The 20,912-nt window shown below is 42.8% G+C and overlaps 2 protein-coding genes across 5 annotated transcripts in view; both read left to right on the top strand.

Annotated features, from left to right (window-relative positions):
* Positions 1 to 271: 271 nt before the first annotated feature.
* On the top strand, positions 272 to 16,580 carry API5 (apoptosis inhibitor 5). Its single transcript, XM_027642529.1, has 14 exons — positions 272 to 469; positions 3,974 to 4,135; positions 4,933 to 5,026; positions 6,002 to 6,067; positions 6,425 to 6,576; positions 7,858 to 8,064; positions 8,600 to 8,704; positions 9,400 to 9,489; positions 10,067 to 10,248; positions 11,443 to 11,536; positions 12,043 to 12,099; positions 14,438 to 14,514; positions 14,842 to 14,978; positions 15,707 to 16,580. Exons 1-14 carry the CDS (start codon positions 401 to 403, stop codon positions 15,784 to 15,786), a joined length of 1,572 nt encoding a protein of 523 aa, XP_027498330.1. The 5' UTR covers positions 272 to 400; the 3' UTR covers positions 15,787 to 16,580.
* A 2,586-nt stretch (positions 16,581 to 19,166) lies between these two features.
* The window catches only part of TTC17 (tetratricopeptide repeat domain 17), a 55,602-nt gene continuing 53,856 nt past the window's right edge, over positions 19,167 to 20,912 (top strand). The window contains exon 1 of one of the 4 annotated variants that reach the window (XM_027642524.1): positions 19,167 to 19,382. In XM_027642524.1, coding sequence (XP_027498325.1) covers positions 19,167 to 19,382 — 216 coding nt within the window. Of the gene's footprint in view, positions 19,383 to 19,825; positions 19,926 to 20,912 lie in introns of those variants that run through there. The other 3 variants (XM_027642528.1, XM_027642525.1, XM_027642527.1) reach the window with 3 other exon arrangements.

The raw sequence follows: 20,912 nt of genomic DNA, 5'->3' as shown, positions 1-20,912 counted from the left end.
GGAAGGCTGCAAAAGGTAAAGGCCATGGCACATTCCTGAGCAGACGAACGCACCCCGTACCAAGGCCCCGGGTCGGGACTGGGGCCGGGCGGTTAAAACCAGCAGACGGTGAGCTGCCCCTCAGCCCAGGCGGCGGCGAGAGCGCGATGCCTTTGGGCGTCATCCGGGGCCGCTCCCCGCTGGAAGCGGCCACCGCGCGGGGGCGCGCAGGGGTTCCGGGCCCTGCTGTTCCACCTCCCGCCGTGCGGGGGCGCGGCACGGGCGGCGTGGCGCGGCCGCTCTGGGCCCGGCGCCTCGCTGGTGCTGACGGCGCGGCCTGAGCGGGAGCGGCGGCCGGAGCGGCGGCGGCGTCAGCGGCGGGCTCGGTGTCACGGCGGCTCTGCCCCTTCCCCGCCGCGCCATGCCCACCGTGGAGGAGCTCTACCGCAACTACGGCATCCTGGCGGACGCCACCGAGACGGCGGGCCAGGTGCGGCGTGACTGCGGCCTGCAAGGCCTCGCTAGGCCTCGGGCTTGCGTAGCGCCGCCGCGGGGGGGTCCGGGCCGGGGCGGGGGGGGGGGGGGGGAGGGGGGTAGAGTGCCGCCGGAGGGACTGCGAGACCCCCGCATGGCCGGCAAGCCCGCGGGGCTGTGCGCGGGGTGGGTTTGCTCATGACCCGCGGCGGCACGGGGCGGGTGGAGCTGAGTGAGCATCGCGCCTGCGGATCCGCAAGGACGGCGCCAGCTCACGGTGCTTCTGCAGCACTCGCGTCGTGTTGGCGGCTCTCCTTTTAAGTGTGGCGTCGCGGGTGTTAACTAGTTCTTACCTAGTCAGGTGGGGAGTTTCGCCTGGCGAAGTTCGGTCTTTAGAAGAAGACAGCGGTAGCTATGCAAGATCTGATCCAGCGCAAGTGCAGATCTGGAAAGCCTCTGGCAGGCTGTCTTCCTAAGAGGCTTGTTGTGGAGTCTGCTGTGAAGTCTATCATGAGTCGATAACCGCCTGTAGCCCTTTTTTTTTATTTCCTTAAGGCAAGAATGAAAGATCGACCCTCACGGCTGAAGATTTTATCTTCTGTAAAATCCTGGCAAGGCCTACCATTTGTTTATACAGTTACAGAATTATTCAAAAAAAAGAGGATGACTTTGTATATTACCAATATAAAATATTATGGCTAGTTAGCACTAGTTTTTGCAGTTTCATTAGGCCCTTATTTTACTAAATGTCCACCTGAAAAAGCAGCAGGTACTTTTTTTCCGTGTGTTTTTCTTTTTTTTTTTTTTTGTCATAATGTTCACAGGTAGGAAAGTAGCCTTGCACATATCTAGCCATGGATTTTAAACTAGATGCTACTATACATAGTCACTTGAAAAGTTCTGTGAGAGAACAAATCATATGGTGGTTGTTTTGGGGGAGGGTGAAGTTTTTTTCAGTTTAGTTCAAAAACGTTCACTTTGCTTGTGTAAGTATGCCCTAGTGAAACAAAACATCCTGGTAGACAGTCCAACAAAAACATAACGTCAGAACCAAAACCAAAGTGCAAATAAAGTGTTGGGAACTACAGGGAGAGATGCAGAGTAAAATGTGCTGTTACTATGCTGTTTTACAAGTACGTGGTCCATCATCATTTTGGCTATTGTGAGTAGCTTTCATGAGGTAGGAATGGCCATGTTAAGTAGACAAACTCCAGCATTATTAAGAAATGCAGCCTTTGACAGGGGAGCAGATGTGTAAGAACCTCCGAGGGTAAGTACAGAATGATGATCCCTAAAGCGCTCTCCCAGCTTTACCCTTCTCCAGTTTGTGGGCTTCCAGAGCCAGAGACAGCATCTCTGTAATGAGTGTAGCTTGCTAGATTGTTCTTCAGTGAACTTTTCTGATGCTTTGTTTAACGGATTATATTTCTGGCCTATAAATGTGTGGTAAAATGTTCCATTACTTCATGAACCTTTGTGAAGGAGTTACCTCCTTTGAACTTGTCATTTCATCTTATTTGATGTCTCCAATTTTTGCATTCTGAGAAGCCATGAGTAATTTTTCCTCGTTCATCAATTTTATGCCACTTACTGCTTTATAATCTCTTCAACAACCATATGAACGTGAAATCTCACTACAAAAAGTCACAGTCACCCTGTGAAAAAAAAAGAAATGTTGAACGTGGGCATGGGGACTACCAGAAGTATTAAGAGGAGTTGTTTAAAAGACTGGAAGTATTGAGCTTGTAAAAGAGTGTTTCAGTTGAGAAAGGGGCTTAGGTATGATGAGTCCACTTTATGAGTGAAATGAAGGTGAGAAGTTGAGAAAAGCTATTAGGAAGCAGTCTTAAAGAGGAAGATGAACATTTCTCAATAACACGTTGTGAAACTTGTCACAGGGCATTTTAGGGTATGAATTGATACAGGAACTAACCTAGAGAAGTTAAAGGATGATAGGGCAATTGACAGTTACTAAAAAGGAAGGTCTGGACATTCTCCAGTGTAGATGTTCCTCTGTTACTGGGAGGAAATGTGCAAAACTGAAGGATCATGCTGCTTCTATAGTTACCTGTGGTTTTTCTTGAGCATTCCATGCTGCTAGGTACAGGGTAAAACAAACTCTTTCCTGAACTGTATTTTGCCTGAATGGTAGGAGGAGTTAGCATGCAGGAATACAAATTCATGGAACACAGGCTACTCTCTTGCATTGCTGTATAAATGCTTTTTGATATGTATTAAGTAATGTGTTCTGCAAAAATAGTGTTCTTAATGTACAATCTGAGAACCTGTGTCTGTAATGACATGTGCTCATTGCTAGTCTGTGCTGGCATATTCCTGTCTTTGCTGTTGAGTGCTCTCTGTTGGCACAGCTACAGAGTAAACTGGATGGGGATGTGGATCAGCTGAAAGGCAACCGGTTTTTTCATGGGTTATTCTTCATGCAGATCTGTATCCCATCCCAGTTCAGAATCTGTCAACACAGAGAGCTATCAACTAGCTCAAGGGAGTGCTTAAGGAACATTGGCACTAAGTGTTAAAATGCAGCTTGCTTTGAAGGGCATTAATGCAGTGTACAGCTTTGTAAATTAGTATCTGTAATTGCTATGGAAAAACTTCCATGAATTATAGGGGTGGTGATATATGTGGCTCTGTAAAATTTAATGTAAATAAAGCAAAGAAAATGTCCTGTGCTGTCAATGTTGCCGTTCAAAGTAGGATAAACTGTCTAAAGCATTCTGTTCACAACCATGAGGAAAATTAGAAGATTCTGATTTCTGCTGGTATGCTAATAATGCTGACTTCTGTTTCACAAACACGTAACTAACCACAACAAAGACTTCAATTATTTTAAAGTTTCAGTCCTGCAGCACAAAATCGGAAACACCTAAGTGATTCTAGTTGGAGCAGCTAGAGGATGTTCTACTGTTGCTGAAGTGTTTATTTCTGTGCTTCAGCCAGGGGTTTCTGGGGTATTTTTTGTATCTATTTTCTGTTAACAGTTCTTTCAAGCACTGTGTTTCATCTCAGAATAAGTTAACTAGATGTCAGAGATGCTGTAGCATCTCTGATTAGCAATTGTTCATTAACAGTCATTTGTGATCCGTTGCAGTGGCACAATTGTTGGGAAAGGTAACCTCTACTTAAGAGACAAAAAGCGAGGAGACAAAAGGCATAAACTCCTTGAAAAACTGCCCAAGTTCAGTGACTGATCATATAATTTCTTGCACTAATCTAATCACAGGTGATGTGTAAGAGCTGTCAGCCTTAAGGCCAGCAGTTGGAACAGTGAGCACTTGAATAGACAGAAACTGGAATAACAGTAAAAGCCAGGCAACAGAGGCAAATTTTATGAAATTGGCACAGTTACATCAGTCTGAGAGAACAATCTACTCCTTTGTAAGAAGCTTGTATAATATAGTTCACTTAAACAGTTGAAGAGATTGGGCGAGAAAAAGTCTTCTGTTGTCTTGAGAATAACCCAAGATTTTTCCATTTATATACTCTGGTTTTCCTCTTTCAGCATAAGGATGCATACCAAGTGATCTTGGATGGTGTGAAAGGAGGTGCCAAGGAGAAGAGACTTGCAGCTCAGTTTATTCCTAAGTTCTTCAAGCATTTTCCTGAGCTAGCTGACTCAGCTATCAATGCCCAGTTGGACCTCTGCGAGGATGAAGATGTTTCTGTAAGAATAATAACCTTGTAACAAGTTGATACATTGAATTTATATTTTGCTATAATTTTCTCCATTTTTTTATCAGGCTGTGTCTTTAGGGAGAGGAGAGTTGGTCTTTTGACAACTAAACATAGTTGTATTCCTGCAGTTAAAGAATTCACTTTGGAAAGATGCATCAGTTTTCATTTGTCTTTTTCGCTCCCATCATTGATCAAAGGAATAGCTCTGTAGAAAGAAATTTGCAGATTATTTGAATAGCATTTACATGTTTCCCTATCAAAAAGCACTCAGTGGTAATTGGTTCTGATAACTCCTGCTGGGAGGCAAGAAAATCTTGTTTGCACCTGAGAACCATGGGGATGTGATTCTGACTGTATTCTTGCAGAAGTTTGAGATGCTTCATACTGCTTCTGTGATATTGGTAGAAGCTGTACCTTTGAAGATCTCTGTTTATCTGGTCTTAAACAATTTAGAGAGATCATTCAAGGATTTTTGTCAGTGCTGGGAACTGTAAACCGTAGGATTTATTCCTGCCATATGCACAACTGTGGAACTATTAGCAAATAAAACTGTTAGCAAATAAAACTCTGTAATAACACATATTCCATGCTTTATTTTGTTGATCATATGAATAATTTTGTGAACAAAGGTACTGTTTGAATTTGATTTTTCTCCAGAGCTGCTTATGTCTAAGAAAAATATATGACTTTTTTCATAAATATGTGAAAATAGTTGTTTGTGGTTTTTTATGTAATTCTTGACATCTTAAAATTTTTGTATTTCTACTATACGGACAATTTTGGCAGATTCGACGACAAGCAATCAAGGAATTGCCTCAATTTGCCACTGGAGATAATCTTCCTCGGGTAGCAGACATACTGACCCAGCTTCTACAGTCAGGTAGGAGACAATCTCCTCGTGGCACACCTAAAAATATATGCCATTTTGGGTCTGTAAAACATTGATTCATAATTTATCCCAGGGCCATTCATGTCCTTCTTCTGTTCTTTTTCGCCCACTAATTGCTGTGCAGTTAGGCTGCTGCTTCTGCTGAAAGGCCACTAATCATCCTAATCTAAACTCAGAATCTTTCTTTTAAATAAAACAATTTTTTTTATTCAAGCTTTCCGAAAGCATCTGTAGAAAAAGGCAAGGCACAGGGGGAATCTTTACAGTTATGGACTGCAGCAAATTGCCTTCTGAGAAAAGAGTTGCTGGATTTCAGTCCAGGTTCTGGAACTTGAAAAATCCTAAAGGTGTTTTCTTTCATAGAGTGCATTTTTGATGCAAAATAAATATTTCTGGAGTGCAAAATCAGATTTTAATACACTTTTAATCCAATTAGTTATAGAGTGCTAAATTTAGGTGTTTAAACTTCTATTAAAAATGCTTGGTTAAGTCTCTAGGATTCTCAGAAGATAAATGTTGGGTTGGTTTGGGTTTTTTGAGACTTAGGCATTTCTCCATTTAGTTCAGGAGGAAAATTGTTTCTGCCACCTAGAGGAGTTAAAAAAGAAATTACTTTATTTGACGTTAATTTAGTGAAGGTCAGCTTGTTAATACAACTGTTCCTTAACATAACTCAGTGTATTGATTAGTAACTTCCCTTCAGGTTTTCAGTCCTATTAAGTTTATAATGTTAAAGTTTTGGCAGGGAGGCTAAAGTGGCAAATAGCTTTGTGTTTTGCTTCCATCTTTCATAATCGTGGCTTTCAACTTCCTCAGTCTAGTAGCTGTTAAAAATACAGGTTATGTTTATCACTAAATGCTGAGGATGGAATACTTATTGTGTAATTACACATCAGTGATCTTTATTTTTTTGCTCTTACCTTTTCATTTCAAGTATATGCATATCAGATTTTTTTCTCTCTCCAGATGATTCTGCAGAATTCAATTTGGTGAACAATGCTTTGCTCAGTATATTTAAGATGGATGCTAAAGGTAAAGGACACATTTTTCTGTGTATGTCTTTTATTAATACTTCCCAGTCTCTAGTAGGATGAGAACAGGACTCAATTTTTTATCTTAGTACAATGCAAAACTGAGACACACACGTAACTGTTTGGTTTTGCAAACAATACTGAACTTAATAGTCATGGTCTGAATTATACAGACCAGTGAAAGAGTGAGGATTCTGTCAAGATACAGGAAAATTGTGGTTTTTCTGAAAAGTTAGTATAGCAGTTATTTTAAAACATGTCATGGAGTCTTAAAGGAGGGAACTTCTTTCTTCTGCATAGAATTTTGAGCTCATAGCTTTTAAAATAATTCTCATTACCTGATTTATTCTCCATTCAGGAACTTTGGGAGGCTTATTCAGTCAAATTCTTCAGGGAGAGGATATTGTGAGAGAAAGAGCCATTAAGTTCCTTTCTACAAAACTGAAAACATTGCCTGAGGAGGTGATGACAAAGGAGGTGGAAGAGTTCATATTGACTGAATCAAAGAAGGTGACTGTCTTATTTCAGTACAAACTTAAGTATTATGAAACCATCCCTTATCATTAGTGTTGCTTTGGAGTTCATTTAAACCACATGTATAGCTGAGCATTGTAAAAATGTGATCTTGTACTTACCCTATTCTGTTACACTCCGAAATTTGCAACAGTTTTTTGTGGGAATCTTAAAACCATGCTAGGCTCTTCTCATTTTGTAAGAGCAACTTTTATTAGAATCACAGAATCATTCACGTTGGAAAAGGTCCTTAGGAGACTGATCAGCTCAATGAATTATGGTCAGCTGAATTATGCTCAGCTGAATTCAGATCAGACTTCTAGGTGCTTTTCCAGTTGGGTTTTGAAAATCTCTAAGGAAGTGATTCTTCCCCTGGACTCAGCGCTAGTGAGGCCACACCTCAAGTACTGTGTCCAGTTCTGGGCCCCTCAGTTCAGGAAGGATATTGAGTTGCTGGAGCAGGTCCAGAGGAGGTCCAGGAACGAGGCTGGTGAAGGGACTCAAGCACAAGTCCTATGAGGAGAGGCTGAGGGAGCTGGGGCTGTCCAGCCTGGAGAAGAGGAGGCTCAGGGGAGACCTCATCACTCTCTACAACTCCCTGAAAGGAGGTTGTAGCCAGGTGGGGGTTGGTCTCTTTTCCCAGGCAACTATCAGTAAGACAAGAGAGCATGGTCTTAAGCTGTGCCAGGGGAAGTTTAGGTTAGATATTAGAAAGAATTTCTTTACAGAGAGGGTGGTCAGACATTGGAATGGGCTGCCCAGGGAAGTAGTGGATTCTCCATCCCTAGAGATTTTTAAAAAGAGACTGGATGTGGCACTTAGTGCCATGGTCTAATAGCTGCGGCGGTAGTGGATCAGGGGTTGGACTTGATGATCTTGGAGTTCCCTTCCAACCCAGCCGATTCTATGATTCTATGAAAGTTCCTATACTCTCTGGGCAACCAGCTTCAGTGTTTAATTGTCCTCAAGAAAATTTATTTTTTTCCCTTTATCCAGTTGGAACCTTCCATTTTAGTTTTGTATCATTGTCTCATTTTCACTGTGTCCACCTCAGCAAAGAACCTGACTCCTACCTTTGGTGACTTGCTCTGAAGTATTAAAGGTTTAGTGTTAGTTTGCCACACCCACATACAGCTCCCTCACTTTACACTGGAAAAGCCCAGTTGCTTTAGGTTCTCTTTACAGGTCATGTGCTCTAGATACTGATCACCTTGTTGGTTTGACTTGTAGGTTTGCAAATTACCACCATAGAACTGTGTTTTCTGTTTTTCTGCTAAGGTTCTGGAAGATGTGACAGGCGAGGAATTTAATCTGTTCATGAAAATATTGTCTGGATTAAAAAGCTTACAGACAGTAAGTGGGAGGCAACAGCTAGTGGAGCTGGTAGCCGAACAAGCTGACCTGGAACAAACATTCAATCCATCTGATCCAGACTGTGTGGACAGACTTCAGCAGTGTACTCGGCAGGCAGTGCCACTCTTCTCAGTATGTATTTGTTTGTTTTGCATGAGGAGTATTGTGGAAAGTTAATGGCTGTGACTTGTCTTTGGTGTTCTGAACGATTATGTTAGAATGACCACATATCAGTACTTCTCCACCTTCAACTTCTGCTGTATTCAAATGCTGGAAAACATCCTTAAAGCCTCCAAATACAAAAATATTTTTGTGTTACTCTCTTCTTTTTTCAAATTTAGGATGTTACACTGAATTATGACAAGATTCTCACATTAGGTTGTATGAGTTTATTTCAAATTTAGTGCCAGGCAATTGCAGTACTTAAAAGCCTATTCTTGGGTTGCAAGCAGTCTTTTCAGCTGCTGTTGCAGACAGCCTCTGAGTTTAAGCTATGTGCAAGGGGGTCTGTGTTTTAGCAGTTAGAGGGAAGTTTAATAAAGCTTTAAAGTATAGCTGTGTGGTAGGCATTTAAAAGGGTGGCAGAGAGATGGGGGAAAAATATTTAGGTCCTTCAAACTCAGAGTAGCATGAATAATATGCAGTGGTTTGTTTGGGTTTTTTTCAGAAAAATGTTCATTCCACAAAATTTGTTACTTACTTCTGTGAGCATGTTCTGCCAAACCTCAGTTCTTTGACTACTTCAGTGGAGGGTCTTGATATCCAATTAGAGGTAAGCCAAAGCTAAAATGTCTTTCAGGATTAATAAATAATAAAAAATCAGCACGTTAGATGAAGACATCTATTTTTAAAATTGAAAACTCCTTTCTTGAATAGTTTTCATTTCTTGGCTTATAGAAAAAGTAGCTACACTAGGAAAAAAGTTTGTGCTATTCAGGTATGACTGAGCATTGCCTTTTAAAGCATGTGTCATTTGTCCTATGCTTTTGAGGCAAGGTACAATAAGAAGATCGGTGTAATCATTTTTATATTACTATCAATTTTTTTTAAGCACATAGCATTTACCAAAATGATGGTTGCACAGCTCATGCTAATTTAATCTCCTAAGGGAGTGGCTTAATGTCTGTAATTTTGCTTACATTAATCAGTGCTACAGCTTCAGTTAGATCTCTGTGGCTCTCACTGAAGGTGAGCTGTGCTGCAGGTGTGGGAGATGAAGTTTTGTTTACTTGTTGACTAATGCTTGTTGGGATTAGACACACAAACCTGTATTTCTGTTTGAGGACATGAAAAACAGATTAGGCATGTTCTTCCTTTTATTCCTTCCTGATGTTTGGGAGGGGTTTAATTGTAATAGCTGACCTCTACTGTACCAGCCATAGTGATGTGATAATTGATTTTAGGTTGAAAGTTAAGCCTATGTACTTTTCAGTTAGCAAACAAAAACCCTGCTCTTCTTACATGTAGGTTTTAAAGCTTCTTGCTGAAATGAGTTCTTTTTGTGGTGATATGGAAAAGCTTGAATCAAATTTGAAGAAGCTGTTTGACAAACTACTGGTAAGACTAATTCATTTCTTATTCATGTAAAACACTTAATTTTTTTAAGTTTTCATCAAAATAGTTATTTTTATGTATTCATCTCTTTATCCTTTTTCTAAAGTGGCTGTTTCAGAGGTAGCTCTATCCATGGTAGAAGGTCAAACATCATTTTGCAATGTAAAGCCTTTGTAGATACACAGAGCTGTTACCTGAATAATGTTTTTAATCCAGTAGATTTATGTGGGTTTCTTCTTTTTAAGTTTTGTAGTCATGAGAGACTCATGTTGATCTCAGTAAAGACTGTAACTGCACTGACAGTTTTAAGCAAGTTCAGCACTATTTCAAAAGCATTGTTGCTTCCTGTGGTAGCAGTGCCACAGTAGTATTTCCGCTGAGTCTGAGGTATCAAGTCACATAAGTGTAAGCAAACCACCTGCACTAGGACTTCATTCAGCAGTTCATCACACTGGTATAGAGATGGGGGATTCTTCTTAAATTATCAGCATAAATACACCATCCAGTTCAAACACTGCAAAAGAGCTGTCAGTCTGTATAAATGTGTCTCATGCATTTGTTTTTCCTTTCTGTTCTTTAGGAGTATATGCCCCTTCCTCCAGAGGAAGCAGAGAACGGGGAAAATGCTGGCAACGAAGAGCCCAAGTTGCAATTCAGTCATGTGGAGTGTTTATTGTATAGTTTCCATCAGCTAGGTCGTAAGCTTCCAGACTTCCTCACAGCCAAGCTGAATGCAGAGAAATTGAAAGACTTTAAAATCAGGTAATCATTTAGAGGCAACTGTTAGCGTTCTGTTAGAAAGTGTGTATTAGAAAATGTCAGTGGAGTTCCCCAGGGCTCAGTACTGGGACCTGTCCTGTTTAACATCTTTCCAGTGATTTGGCAGAGGAGTTTTGACTGCATCCTCAGTAAGTTCATGGGCGACACTACCTTGGGGGGAAATGTTGATCTGCTGGAGGATAGGCAGGCTCTGCAGAGGGATCTGGACAGACTGGATTGATGAGCTGAGGACAACTGCATGAGATTCAGTAAGGCAAAGTGCCAGGTCCTGCACTTGGGCCACAGCAACCCCAGGCAATGCTGGGGGAGGAGTGGCTTGAAAGCTGCTCAGCAGAAAGGGACTTGGGGGTGCTGGCTGACAGCAGCCGAACATGAGCCAGCAGTGTGCCCAGGTGGCCAAAGAGACCAATGGCATCTTAGGCTGTAACAAGAATAGTGTGGCCAGCAGGATTTGGGAAGTCCACCTGTACTCAGTACTGGTGAGGCCACACCTTGAGTACTCTGTTCAGTTTTGGGCTTCTCTCTTCAAAAAGGACATGGAGGTGCTGGAGCATGTCCAGAGAAGGACAACAAAGCTGATGAAGGGTCTGAAGCAGAAATTGTAAGAGGAGCAGCTTAAGGAGCTGGGGGTGTTTTGTCTGGAGACGAGGCTCGGGGGGAACCTCATTGCCCGCCCTAACTACCTGAAAGGAGGTTGTAGTGAGGTGGGGGTTAGTCTCTCCTGGCATGCCTCAAATGAAAGGGCGAGAGGAAATGGACTTATGTTGCACCAGGAGAGGTTCAGATTAGATATTAGAAAAAAAAAAAGGTGATCAGGCACTGGAATAAGTTGCCCAGAGAGGTGGTGGAGTCACTGTCTCTAGAAGCGTTCGAGAGGCGTCTCAATGTGGCACTTGGATATATGGTTTAGGGGTGATTACAGTAGTGCTGGGTTGACGGTTGGACTACATGATCTTCAAGGTCTCTTCCAACCTTGATGATTCTGTGACTACGAAAGTGTGAATTATTGTCTGGATGCTAAAGAAGCACAAATCAGATTGATGGATGACTTATTTTGAGCATTTTTCCTAAAGTGAAAAAAAAAAGAAATAAAAAAATTACAGTTTCCCTTTGCCTATGCTTTTATTTTTATGGGACTATGTAAATTTTACTAACAGATTGCTTTGAATTTTTTAGGCTACAATATTTTGCTCGAGGGTTGCAGGTTTATATTCGGCAGCTTCGTCTGGCACTTCAAGGAAAAACAGGAGAAGCCTTGAAAACAGAGGAGGTAAGTATTGTTTGGGAATTCTGATTTTTCTGATTGAGCCTACTGAAATAACGATTGGCACATATTGATAGGCTGCAGTCAGTTGTAAGTATGCAAATAGATTAAGGGAATAATACTGCTAACATTATTGCAAATGCATCTTACTTGTTGCTGCATTTTGCCAGCAAAGATGCTCTTTTAGTTTCTACTGCTAACTACTCTCTGTATCCACATATATAATTGGGTTAGTTGTGCTCTGTGCTGGTTTGAAGGGGAAATTTTCATATGTTGTGCGAAAAAACACCAGTGAGAAGTATACTGGAATATAAAAGCAACTAGTTAGTGTAAAACTGCAAGAAGCCTAAGAGTAGTTGTGATGAAAACTCAGAAGTGTATACACCTTTCACTGTTACTATTGCTATAACAATTCACTAGGAAGAGCAGCCAGTTTAATGTAACATCATCAAATGCAGTTGGCGTAAAACTACTAGAATAGGTGTTCAGTGATGTTTTGGTTTTTTTTACAGAACAAGATTAAAGTGGTTGCCTTGAAAATAACCAATAACATTAATGTTTTAATCAAGGTAAGTCCTCACATCATGAAGGAGTAAATTCTCACAGCAGAGTAACCTATGCAGCGGAAAGGAATAGATTTGAACCAAGTTGTATTGTGCTACTTTGTGTATTGTGTTAGTTGGTGTTAGCTAGCTCAGAGTTGCCATGCTTTACTGTTTCTGAAGAGAGGTGGATCTTGCTGACTATGCAAGCAACTTAGCTTTTGCTGCTACTGCTGCTCTTGGTCCTTTTTTGCAGCACTGGTTGCCCCCAGAATAAGACCACCTTGCTTTAGGGGTCTCTGGATTCTGGCTGAGCCTTTTTTCTTGTAATTTCCCTTTCCTGCAGTGGCATTGAGGGGTAAGGAATAGTTTAAACAGATGCAAGGATATGTAAAGCAGGGAGGAGGCAAAGCAGGTACTATACAAAACTTTTGTCTCCAAAGAGTCTAGAAGAGATGGGCTGCAGAAAGAGACTTCTGTCTGGAGCCCATGAAACCATTCTGATTTCTTCTAACCACCTTTTTCTCTATTTCTTCACTCTTACACAATAAACCAAAAACTTTGCCCATGGTATTGCAAAGCCTATCTTGTACCATCATAGGGATATTGTAGGGATATCAGATGTCTCCCTGCAGGAGCCATTGTAGTTCATTTTAAGATGCTTGGTGTTCATAGTGTCACGTGAAAAGGGGAAGAAATGCAGAGATTTCTTGTCCCACCTGTATTAATATATTTTTTATTGGCTATCAGTGTCCCCAGAATACCAAAGCCTTTTAAGGCCCAAAACAGTCTGTCCACACTTCACCTAAAGAGACCCTTCGCTAGACAGATTCACTGCAGTGGACAGGACTTTTGATACCCTGATACGGGGACAGCTCTTAATAGCAAAGGAGAACCTTCTCAGCAAAGTTCTCCTACAGGTTACGAGGCTGCCAGCACCAGAAACAAACTGGACTAACTAGCAGCTCACAAAATAACTTTTATTAATGCCAGTATGTGACAAACTGCTGCAGGGTTGGCGTTGCTGGTGATAATGTTTAACTGCACGATTGCACTTAACTAATAAAAAACCCAAAAACCAGAAGCACGCTCTACAAAACAACACAACTACCTAAGCCTTAGTACAAAACTCAAGCAACCCCCCTCCATGACAGACCAGTTTACAAAGCCTAGAACAAAATCTAAACACACTGGTTAACATAAAGCAAAAAAGAAAAAATATAGCCACTTCCCACTAACACACATTTTAACTCACTAAGATAAGGAAATGCACACCTTAAAGGAAACCATGAATGAGTTGGCAATAAAGTACAGTATAGGACAAAAAAAAAAGTAAGATATATACCTGGTAAGTTACAAGGTAAAATTAGTATCTATAAAGCAAAGTACAATTAGGAAATAAGCTATCTATGGGGTAAAGGTGAAAGAGGGTAATCTATAAGGTATAAAGCAAGGTCAAGGTAAAGAAAGCAGAGTAAATGGTTGCTTACCCCTACAATGTCCAAGGGAGTGGAAGGAGACAGGGCAGCTCGTTAGTTACCCCCGCAGAGATGATGGAATTTCTCCCTGATTTTGCTCATGTCCGATCTCTTTTTATACTTTTTTTTCTTAGGCAGTTTGAGTGACAATAGTCAATACTAATTTTGGGGGTGATAGACAGACGACATAGGCCTAGGGGTCAGCTTCCTGTGTTCCAGTAGGATGTTGCAGAGAAAGGCCATGCTATTTCCATAACACTCCATCCTTTGTTAATCCTATCAGTGTGTTGCTGGGAAGTCTCCCCATTTTGTTGAGGACTTTCAGGAAGCCATCGGGGTCTCTTTGTTCCTTTTTGTGAAACCCACTATCATCTGACAGTGGGTTTCTGGGAATGCCCTCTCCAGGTGCTGAGGTGTTTCCTGAGGTGTTTCCTGTAACGATCAGGACGGTCATCTTGGCCCTAAATTGGTCTATCACACTACACATTGGGAGGGAGAGAAAGCTTGTGCTTCTCTATAGATGCCCCATTCCTTGAAACATTTAAGGTTGGATTGGATGGGGGCCTGAGCAACCTGATCTAGTGGAAGATGTCCCTACTTATTGCAGGGTGGTTGAACTAGATGGTATTTAAAGGCCCCTTCCAACCCAAACTATTATATGATTCTATATTTGGTCAGTACAAGACACTATTTTGTTAATTCAAATCGTATTTGAATTTCCTAGTAAGGCAGTAAGCACATGCCTTCTCCCTGTGCCATGGGACTTCAAAAAGGATTTAAAATTGTTGGAAATTAATGGTTAGCTACTTAACTGAGACTACAGAATAAAGTTTTGAAGTGCAATCAACATGAATTTAACTGTAAATTGTCCAATTTTGCCTTCATAGGATCTCTTCCACATTCCTCCGTCTTACAAAAGTACAATTACACTGTCCTGGAAACCAGTACAGAAGGCAGATGCAAGGTAAGAGTTCTTAATTTAAAAAAAAAGTGGTGTTTGTTTTGTAAACAGTAAAAATTAACTTCCAAGCTGTGTATATTATATATACACAGCACATGAGATGAAAGTTTCACATCTTGTGGCTGTGGAAATATTATCTTAGTCTTGCTTAGAGATACAGTAGACTGAATCAACTGGAGACTAGCCTGCTTCCTCTTCTGAGGTATTATTATTCAGGGCATCTTCATTAGCTGCTGCTGGCTTCCAGTGGTTAATCCTTGCGGCTGAACTACTATTCCTGTGCGTGTCACCACAAGGGTGTAATGACATGTTTTTGTTTTCTTCTATCAGTCAAAAAAGAGCAAGTGAAGATACAACCTCAAGTTCACCCCCAAAGAAAGCTTCAGCAGGACCAAAAAGGGATGCCAGGCAAATATATAATCCTCCTAGTGGAAAATACAGCAGTAATCTGGGTAGTTTTTCTTACGGTAAGTTAGGCAGTTTGGAAAAACTTTGACTAGTGACACTTGTATCTCAGGGTGGGGGAACAAATACCACATTCTTGGAAGATCAAATTGTACTGTCACAAATTTTTGTGTATAGTGGTCTTTTCCTAGCTGTTGATCTATTGCAGTGTTTGAGTGTTACCAGCCTATAAACAATGTCATTTGCAAGTTACTTTTAGTAGAGTTAGTAATTGAACTGTTGTGTTCTCTGTTATGACACACAGCACTTGCACCAATTTCCCATTGGACAGGCCAGTTGCTGCAAATAGCAGAGCTGGGTCACCTCCTGTCATACGACTGGACCTGTGCTGCATTCCTATTACAGCCACTGCTGATGTTGCAGACCTGATCCAGAAGTTCTGGGAATTGCCAGGTTCACTGTGCATCCACAGTTATGTCCTCGTGCTCCCAGTCACACTGATTCTGTCTCTCTGTGAGTTGTATTTTTGGGTGAAGCACAAGAGCAGTTGCAGACTGGATGAGTAGGCCCAGCAATGGCAGCAGCCCATTCCTGTCTTCCTGTAGGTCCATTATCCTACTTCTGGCAAGTAAAGAGGCTGCTATGACAAATTGTCACCCACGCTCAGAGGCTGAAAAACTGATACAAAGCACTGTCAGATATATAAAACTAATACCTCCAGATATTGCTATTCTGTTTTAATCTGTGTTCAGCATAAAACCTGCATGAAAAGTTTCAACTCTTATTTCAGAGCAAAGAGGTGGTTTCCGGGGTGGACGAGGAAGAGGCTGGGGAGGACGTGGCAATCGTAGCCGAGGAAGAATCTACTGAGAAGACTGCTAAATCTTCCATGCCCCTGAAGGGCTGAAGTGAGAGTGCTACTCAGCAAATGTTTGCTTGGAGCATTGTTTTCTTCAAGGACTGCCTTCCACTAAGACTGATTTAAATGTTCTTTATACCTTTGTATGTATGATCTACTTTTCTAACGGACTACAACTTGTCCATAGTGAAACTACAGCTGTATTTTTGGATGCTTACAGTCAGCAGTTTTGGGTTCTTAATTTTGAAGTGTCTTCAGGATTCAAAATTGGAAAAGAGCGTAGATGTTTCATCAAAAGCTGCATCTTGACAGTTTGTATATTAACCTAAAAGTCAGCTACTGCGTAACTGAAACTGTATAATTGAGTTTATGTATTAAGTAATGGACAGGAAAGGCATGACAACAGAGATACGTGTCAGATTAGCTTAGCAGCTGAAGTAATCCTTTCCTCATTTGTAACCGTATTTTGCAATATGTGGAGAAGAGTACCACTGTTAAATTTGCTTTGATTTGCATTTTTAATTAAATTGAATGAGATACATGCTGGTTTTTTAAAGTTTGCAATGTGGCTAGAAATCTGTTTTGCTTGTAGCATGATGCAGTCCTCTTACTTAGAGATGTGGAGAAAGTGGCGTTTTTTGGTTTGCACATCTTACTCTTCTCCGTGCATTGTAATACAAAAGTGATGTTTTGCAAATTAATTTTTAATGTTTAATATGAATATGTGCTTATAGTTATGCTGTGAAAGCTCAGTAAATGAACAGCGAAAAAACAAAACAATAAACGACTAGAATTATTCCAGGAATGGGTAAAGACTGATGCAGTGATTAAGCTTCATAGGCTGGAGCTGGACCATAGCAGTACCTGGCTCTTTTCTGTGTTTTGCAGATTTCTGGATTAGTTGGCACTGGAGGGTGGGGGTTGGTTGATTGGGTTTTTTTCTTGTTTGGTGATTTTATTTTTTTGTGTGTGTGTGTGTTAATTTTTTGTTTGGGGTTTTTTTTGTTGTTTTTTTAACCCATAGTTGCATTTAAAAATATATAAATAAAATTGTATTTTGGGTAACACTGAAAAATTCCAGCTATGTAGTTCAATTCAGGTGGAAGTGTTAAAAATTCCATGCTATTTTTTTTCCAAAGGAACTTGGGATTCTTATTTACTGGTGTACACCCAGAAAATACAAAGTAAAAGCACAAAGCTTTTTTTTTTTAATTTTCACCACTCAAAGTTTTTAATTCTCAGGTCATTCAACATTGTAAAGAAATTAGCATATAGTAAAAAGAGGTTGAGACAGAGGAAAAGAATTTTAATTAAGTGTTCCAGAGCATGTTGGTGTAAAATACCTTAGGCTTTAGAAGAATAAATAATACTTCTTATCCTGCCTTTTTTTTGTTGTTGTTCAGCCACTTGATATCTACAGAAGGTGATGTCTCCCCACTCTGGTTCTATTTGTATTTGCTTGTGAATCTGACTCGGGTGTTTTCGTTAACACTGATATTTATCACTGCAGTCAGATGGCCAAAACACCAAAATTATGTCAAAGTGAGAGACATTCTTAATGCTAAATTAGAAATCTGTTTTTGCTTAACTCTGGAACACTAGGCAGCAAACTTTGGACATTCCAGGACATGTGAGCTGACTGCATTTCTAATTACCTGCCAGCTGCTCAACTTTGATTTGTCACAAAAACCATAAAACTTGGCAAAAAGCTTTCAAGGACAAATTTGTGAGACCAAAATGTCACTCTGAAAATAGGCACTAGATGTGTAATAAGCTTCCATTGGAGGAAAAAAGGAGGAAAAAAAAAGACATTTTGCACTTGTGGCTATAATTGGTGTTTTGAGGGGATTTAAAAATGTAATCTCAAAGCCTAAACATAGCTTGTATTTAGACTAGTAGCTAGGTGCTAGCAGCTTATTTTCTCACTGAATTTTGAGTGAGTTTTCTTTACATGAGTCCTGTATTTCAGAAGTGATGTGCAAAGTTCTTGTGGCCTCAGTAGTTAGATTATTTTTCCCCAGTTTCACATCTAATTTTAATGCAGTGAGTTCTTGTGGAAACACCTTTTTACCATCTTGTTGAATTGTAAATGTTCCCTTACAGCTTTGGAATAAATTCATTTTGTAATTTTGTTTGGCTCATTGTTTCACAGTTACTCTGCAACATTTTGTGTTGGCTTAGTAAAAGGGTTCTGTGGTACCTTTTGGTCGTAGTTCCCTTACTCCTTAGATTGCTATAGATGTCTAAAGCTTTTTGCCATTAAGGAATATATTGGAGCAAGACTGTGTTAGCTGTTTCAACTTTCAAGTAATTCACCTTTAAATGCGAGGTTTTCCTAGGAATTTAAATATTCAGCAAAAGCTGCATGTCATACATTTTATTTGGAACCAGGTGAAAAGGAGTCAGTCATTGTCTTATGCAACCTCCTAGATGTTGACAGTGTGGTATCTTATGATAGAGCGAGACTGACTTGGAGTGGCAGCCTGGGGTTTTTTGTGGAATCTGTAATATGCCTGATGTGTAAACTCTGGCAGTGGTAAGGAACTGTCATACTTGTGTGGATATTTTCTCTAGCCTGATAGAAACTGAATCCCTTGCATTGGTTTAACCACTGACACCATCTGGAAACTTCTTTCCACTTAATGATTTTGAGTTACCGGTGAATTTTACTGTTTTAACAGGCTCCAGGAAGTTTGGTGTCCCCAAGAAGTAGGACTGGTAACACAGACCTTTCGGTCGAACAGAACGAAATTTGAATGTGGCAGCTTTTAGATCTCACTCAGGACTGGGAAACAGGCTCTCGCTCCTGGGTTGGTATTTACTCTTAATTGCAATGGGAAAGGAAAAGTTCAGATGTTTCTGTGTAACTGAAAAGCATTAGAAGGGAAAAGGAGCGATGTGTCTTTCAGAGCTCCCTTCAACCAGCTCCTCCGGGGGCTGTGGATAAAAACCTGTGGACAGCTGCAGGTACGGTTCGGTTTGCGATGGGCATACAGTCGCTTCCTCGAGCTGCCGTGGCGAATGTCCGAGTGTGCACTAGACAGAAATTACATCCTTTAAATTACAGCGTTCAGCGCGGCGCCACACGCCGCTTGTTGGCACTTAACGCTGGCCTGGAGCTCTGGGCGGCGACTCCGCCGTTACCCGCGGCTGCCACAGCTCCGGGAAGGCCCCGCTGGCCAGACCCGGCTCCCCGCGAGGGAGAAGTCGCTTCGCGGAGTCCCCGCCGCGCCTCCGCTCCTGTGCCTCCGCCCAGGGGCTGCGCCGGTGCTGCCGTGGGGTCAGGAGAGCGCTCGGGCCGGGGCTCCTGGCGCGGCCTGAAAGGACGCCCCGGGGCCACGCCGGGCCCGGCCGCCCCGCCCCGCAGCGCGAGGCACCGCCCGCTCCCAAAATGGCGGCGGCGGCCGTTCCGGTTCCGGGGGGTGCGAGCAGGCCGGGATTGGGGAAGATGGCGGCGGCTGGGGCGTCCGGGCGGGGTGGGCTGGGGCGGGCGTGGGTCTTCTCTGGCTGGGCCCTGGGCCTGTGCTCGCTGCTGGCCTCGGGGACTCGGCCCGCCGCTGCTACTACTCACTGGGTGGTCACCGAGGATGGGAAGATCCAGCAGCAGGTGAGCGGCCCGGGGGGCGCGGGGCGCTGCCCACCCGCTGCGGAGGCACGGAGAGCCCCTGCCCGTGCCACCGCTCACCCGCAGCCCCGGCCTGTCCCGAGCGCTGCGGCGCAGGGGGACGATGGCCCTCGGCCTGGAACGAAGCCCTGCCTGTCCCGCAGCCGCTGCAGCAGCCGGGAGACAGTGCTAGACGCTCCCGGCGGCCCGGCACGGGGTCTCCCGCGGCAAGCCGGCGTCGCTCGCGAAACATGGCTTGAATCCGCCGGAGCCCCGGGGAGAGGCGGCGGGGACGGGCGGCCGCTGAGTCCAGGTGAACCGAGGATGGATTTCAGCTGGAATCGTGTTTGGAGCAGCAGTGGTTCGTGCTTAGAGGCCGTCTCCCGGAGCTCCTCCGGCACGAGGCGGGTCCCGCTTCGGTGGCGAAAGCGGCGGGACCGCGACCCCAGCCCGCAGCCGTGACCCCTCGCGGGGCCGGGAGCGCTCCCGGCGCGGTCCCAGCCCCAGACACTCCCGGGCTTCTCGCCGCTGCCGGCGCAGCCCCAGGTCTCAGTGAGTCTGCGATTTTTCACATCCCACCGCTCCCGACCCGGCCGCATTCCCTTCCTGCTGAAAGTAGGAAAGAAACGGTGGCGTGTGTGCTCGGTGCAGAAGCACACGCGCGCCCTGTGCTGCGGTAGTCTTGTGGGTTTATCCAAAATGTCTTACTTTGATAGCGGGCTGCGCCTCACGTTCACTAAGCGGCTTGAAAGAGTCGATAAGCTTTTCATGTTTGGGCTTTTTCTTAGTTGCTTGGCTCCCTCTTTGTTGGAAGGGGAACAGCAGCAGAAATTCACTTTCATGTCAGATCTGATCGGTTTCCCTCTGGAGCGCAAGAGTTAGTAGCTGTAGCAGGCAGTGTGGCCTTCCCCACGTAAAAAAGTGTGGAGAAATGAGCGTCCATTAATATCACCTTCCTTGGTGAGGATTTTTAGTCGGGTCTCCTAACAAAATGCATTATGGACCTCGGACAGGTGGAACAGACTTTCTCTGCAGGAAGCTTTTGCTGTGTTTATGGTTCTGGGGCACTTCGGCCATCTGTGTAGATTGAGGCATTCACACGCCCTAGTTAATCATAAATTAATGAATGACAACACTTCAGTGCTCTCTCATCTCCTTTCCCCACTTAATGCAGTGGGGGAGTGGTGCGAGTATGTGATAATGGCCTGGAAGCATCGGTATGTGTGTACTGATTGTATGTTATAAAATTTGGGTCAAGTGTTGATTTTGATTATTGCATAAAAAGCAGCTGTGGCTTGAAAAAAAATGATTAGATAAAATGGCTTGAAAATCTGATTAGCTAAATTCAGTACTGATTTTAAGAAATGGCATTTTATGGTGTCAGCTAACTGATGGTACAGGTAGGAGCTTTCACTGTACCATTGCCATGCAGTAGGCTTTTCTGTTACAGATCCAAATGCTTTCTAAGCGTGAGCATTCCCATGTTCCCTCTATAAAGTTTTCAAGGCCTGTTGTTGACGTGATAAAACAATA

Source organism: Corapipo altera, unplaced genomic scaffold (genome assembly GCF_003945725.1).
Source record: "Corapipo altera isolate COAL_440 unplaced genomic scaffold, ASM394572v1 23b, whole genome shotgun sequence".
NCBI classification, from domain to species: domain Eukaryota; kingdom Metazoa; phylum Chordata; class Aves; order Passeriformes; family Pipridae; genus Corapipo; species Corapipo altera.
The sequence above is the reverse complement of the archived record's forward strand: the minus strand, read 5'-3'. Positions and strand labels throughout refer to the sequence as shown.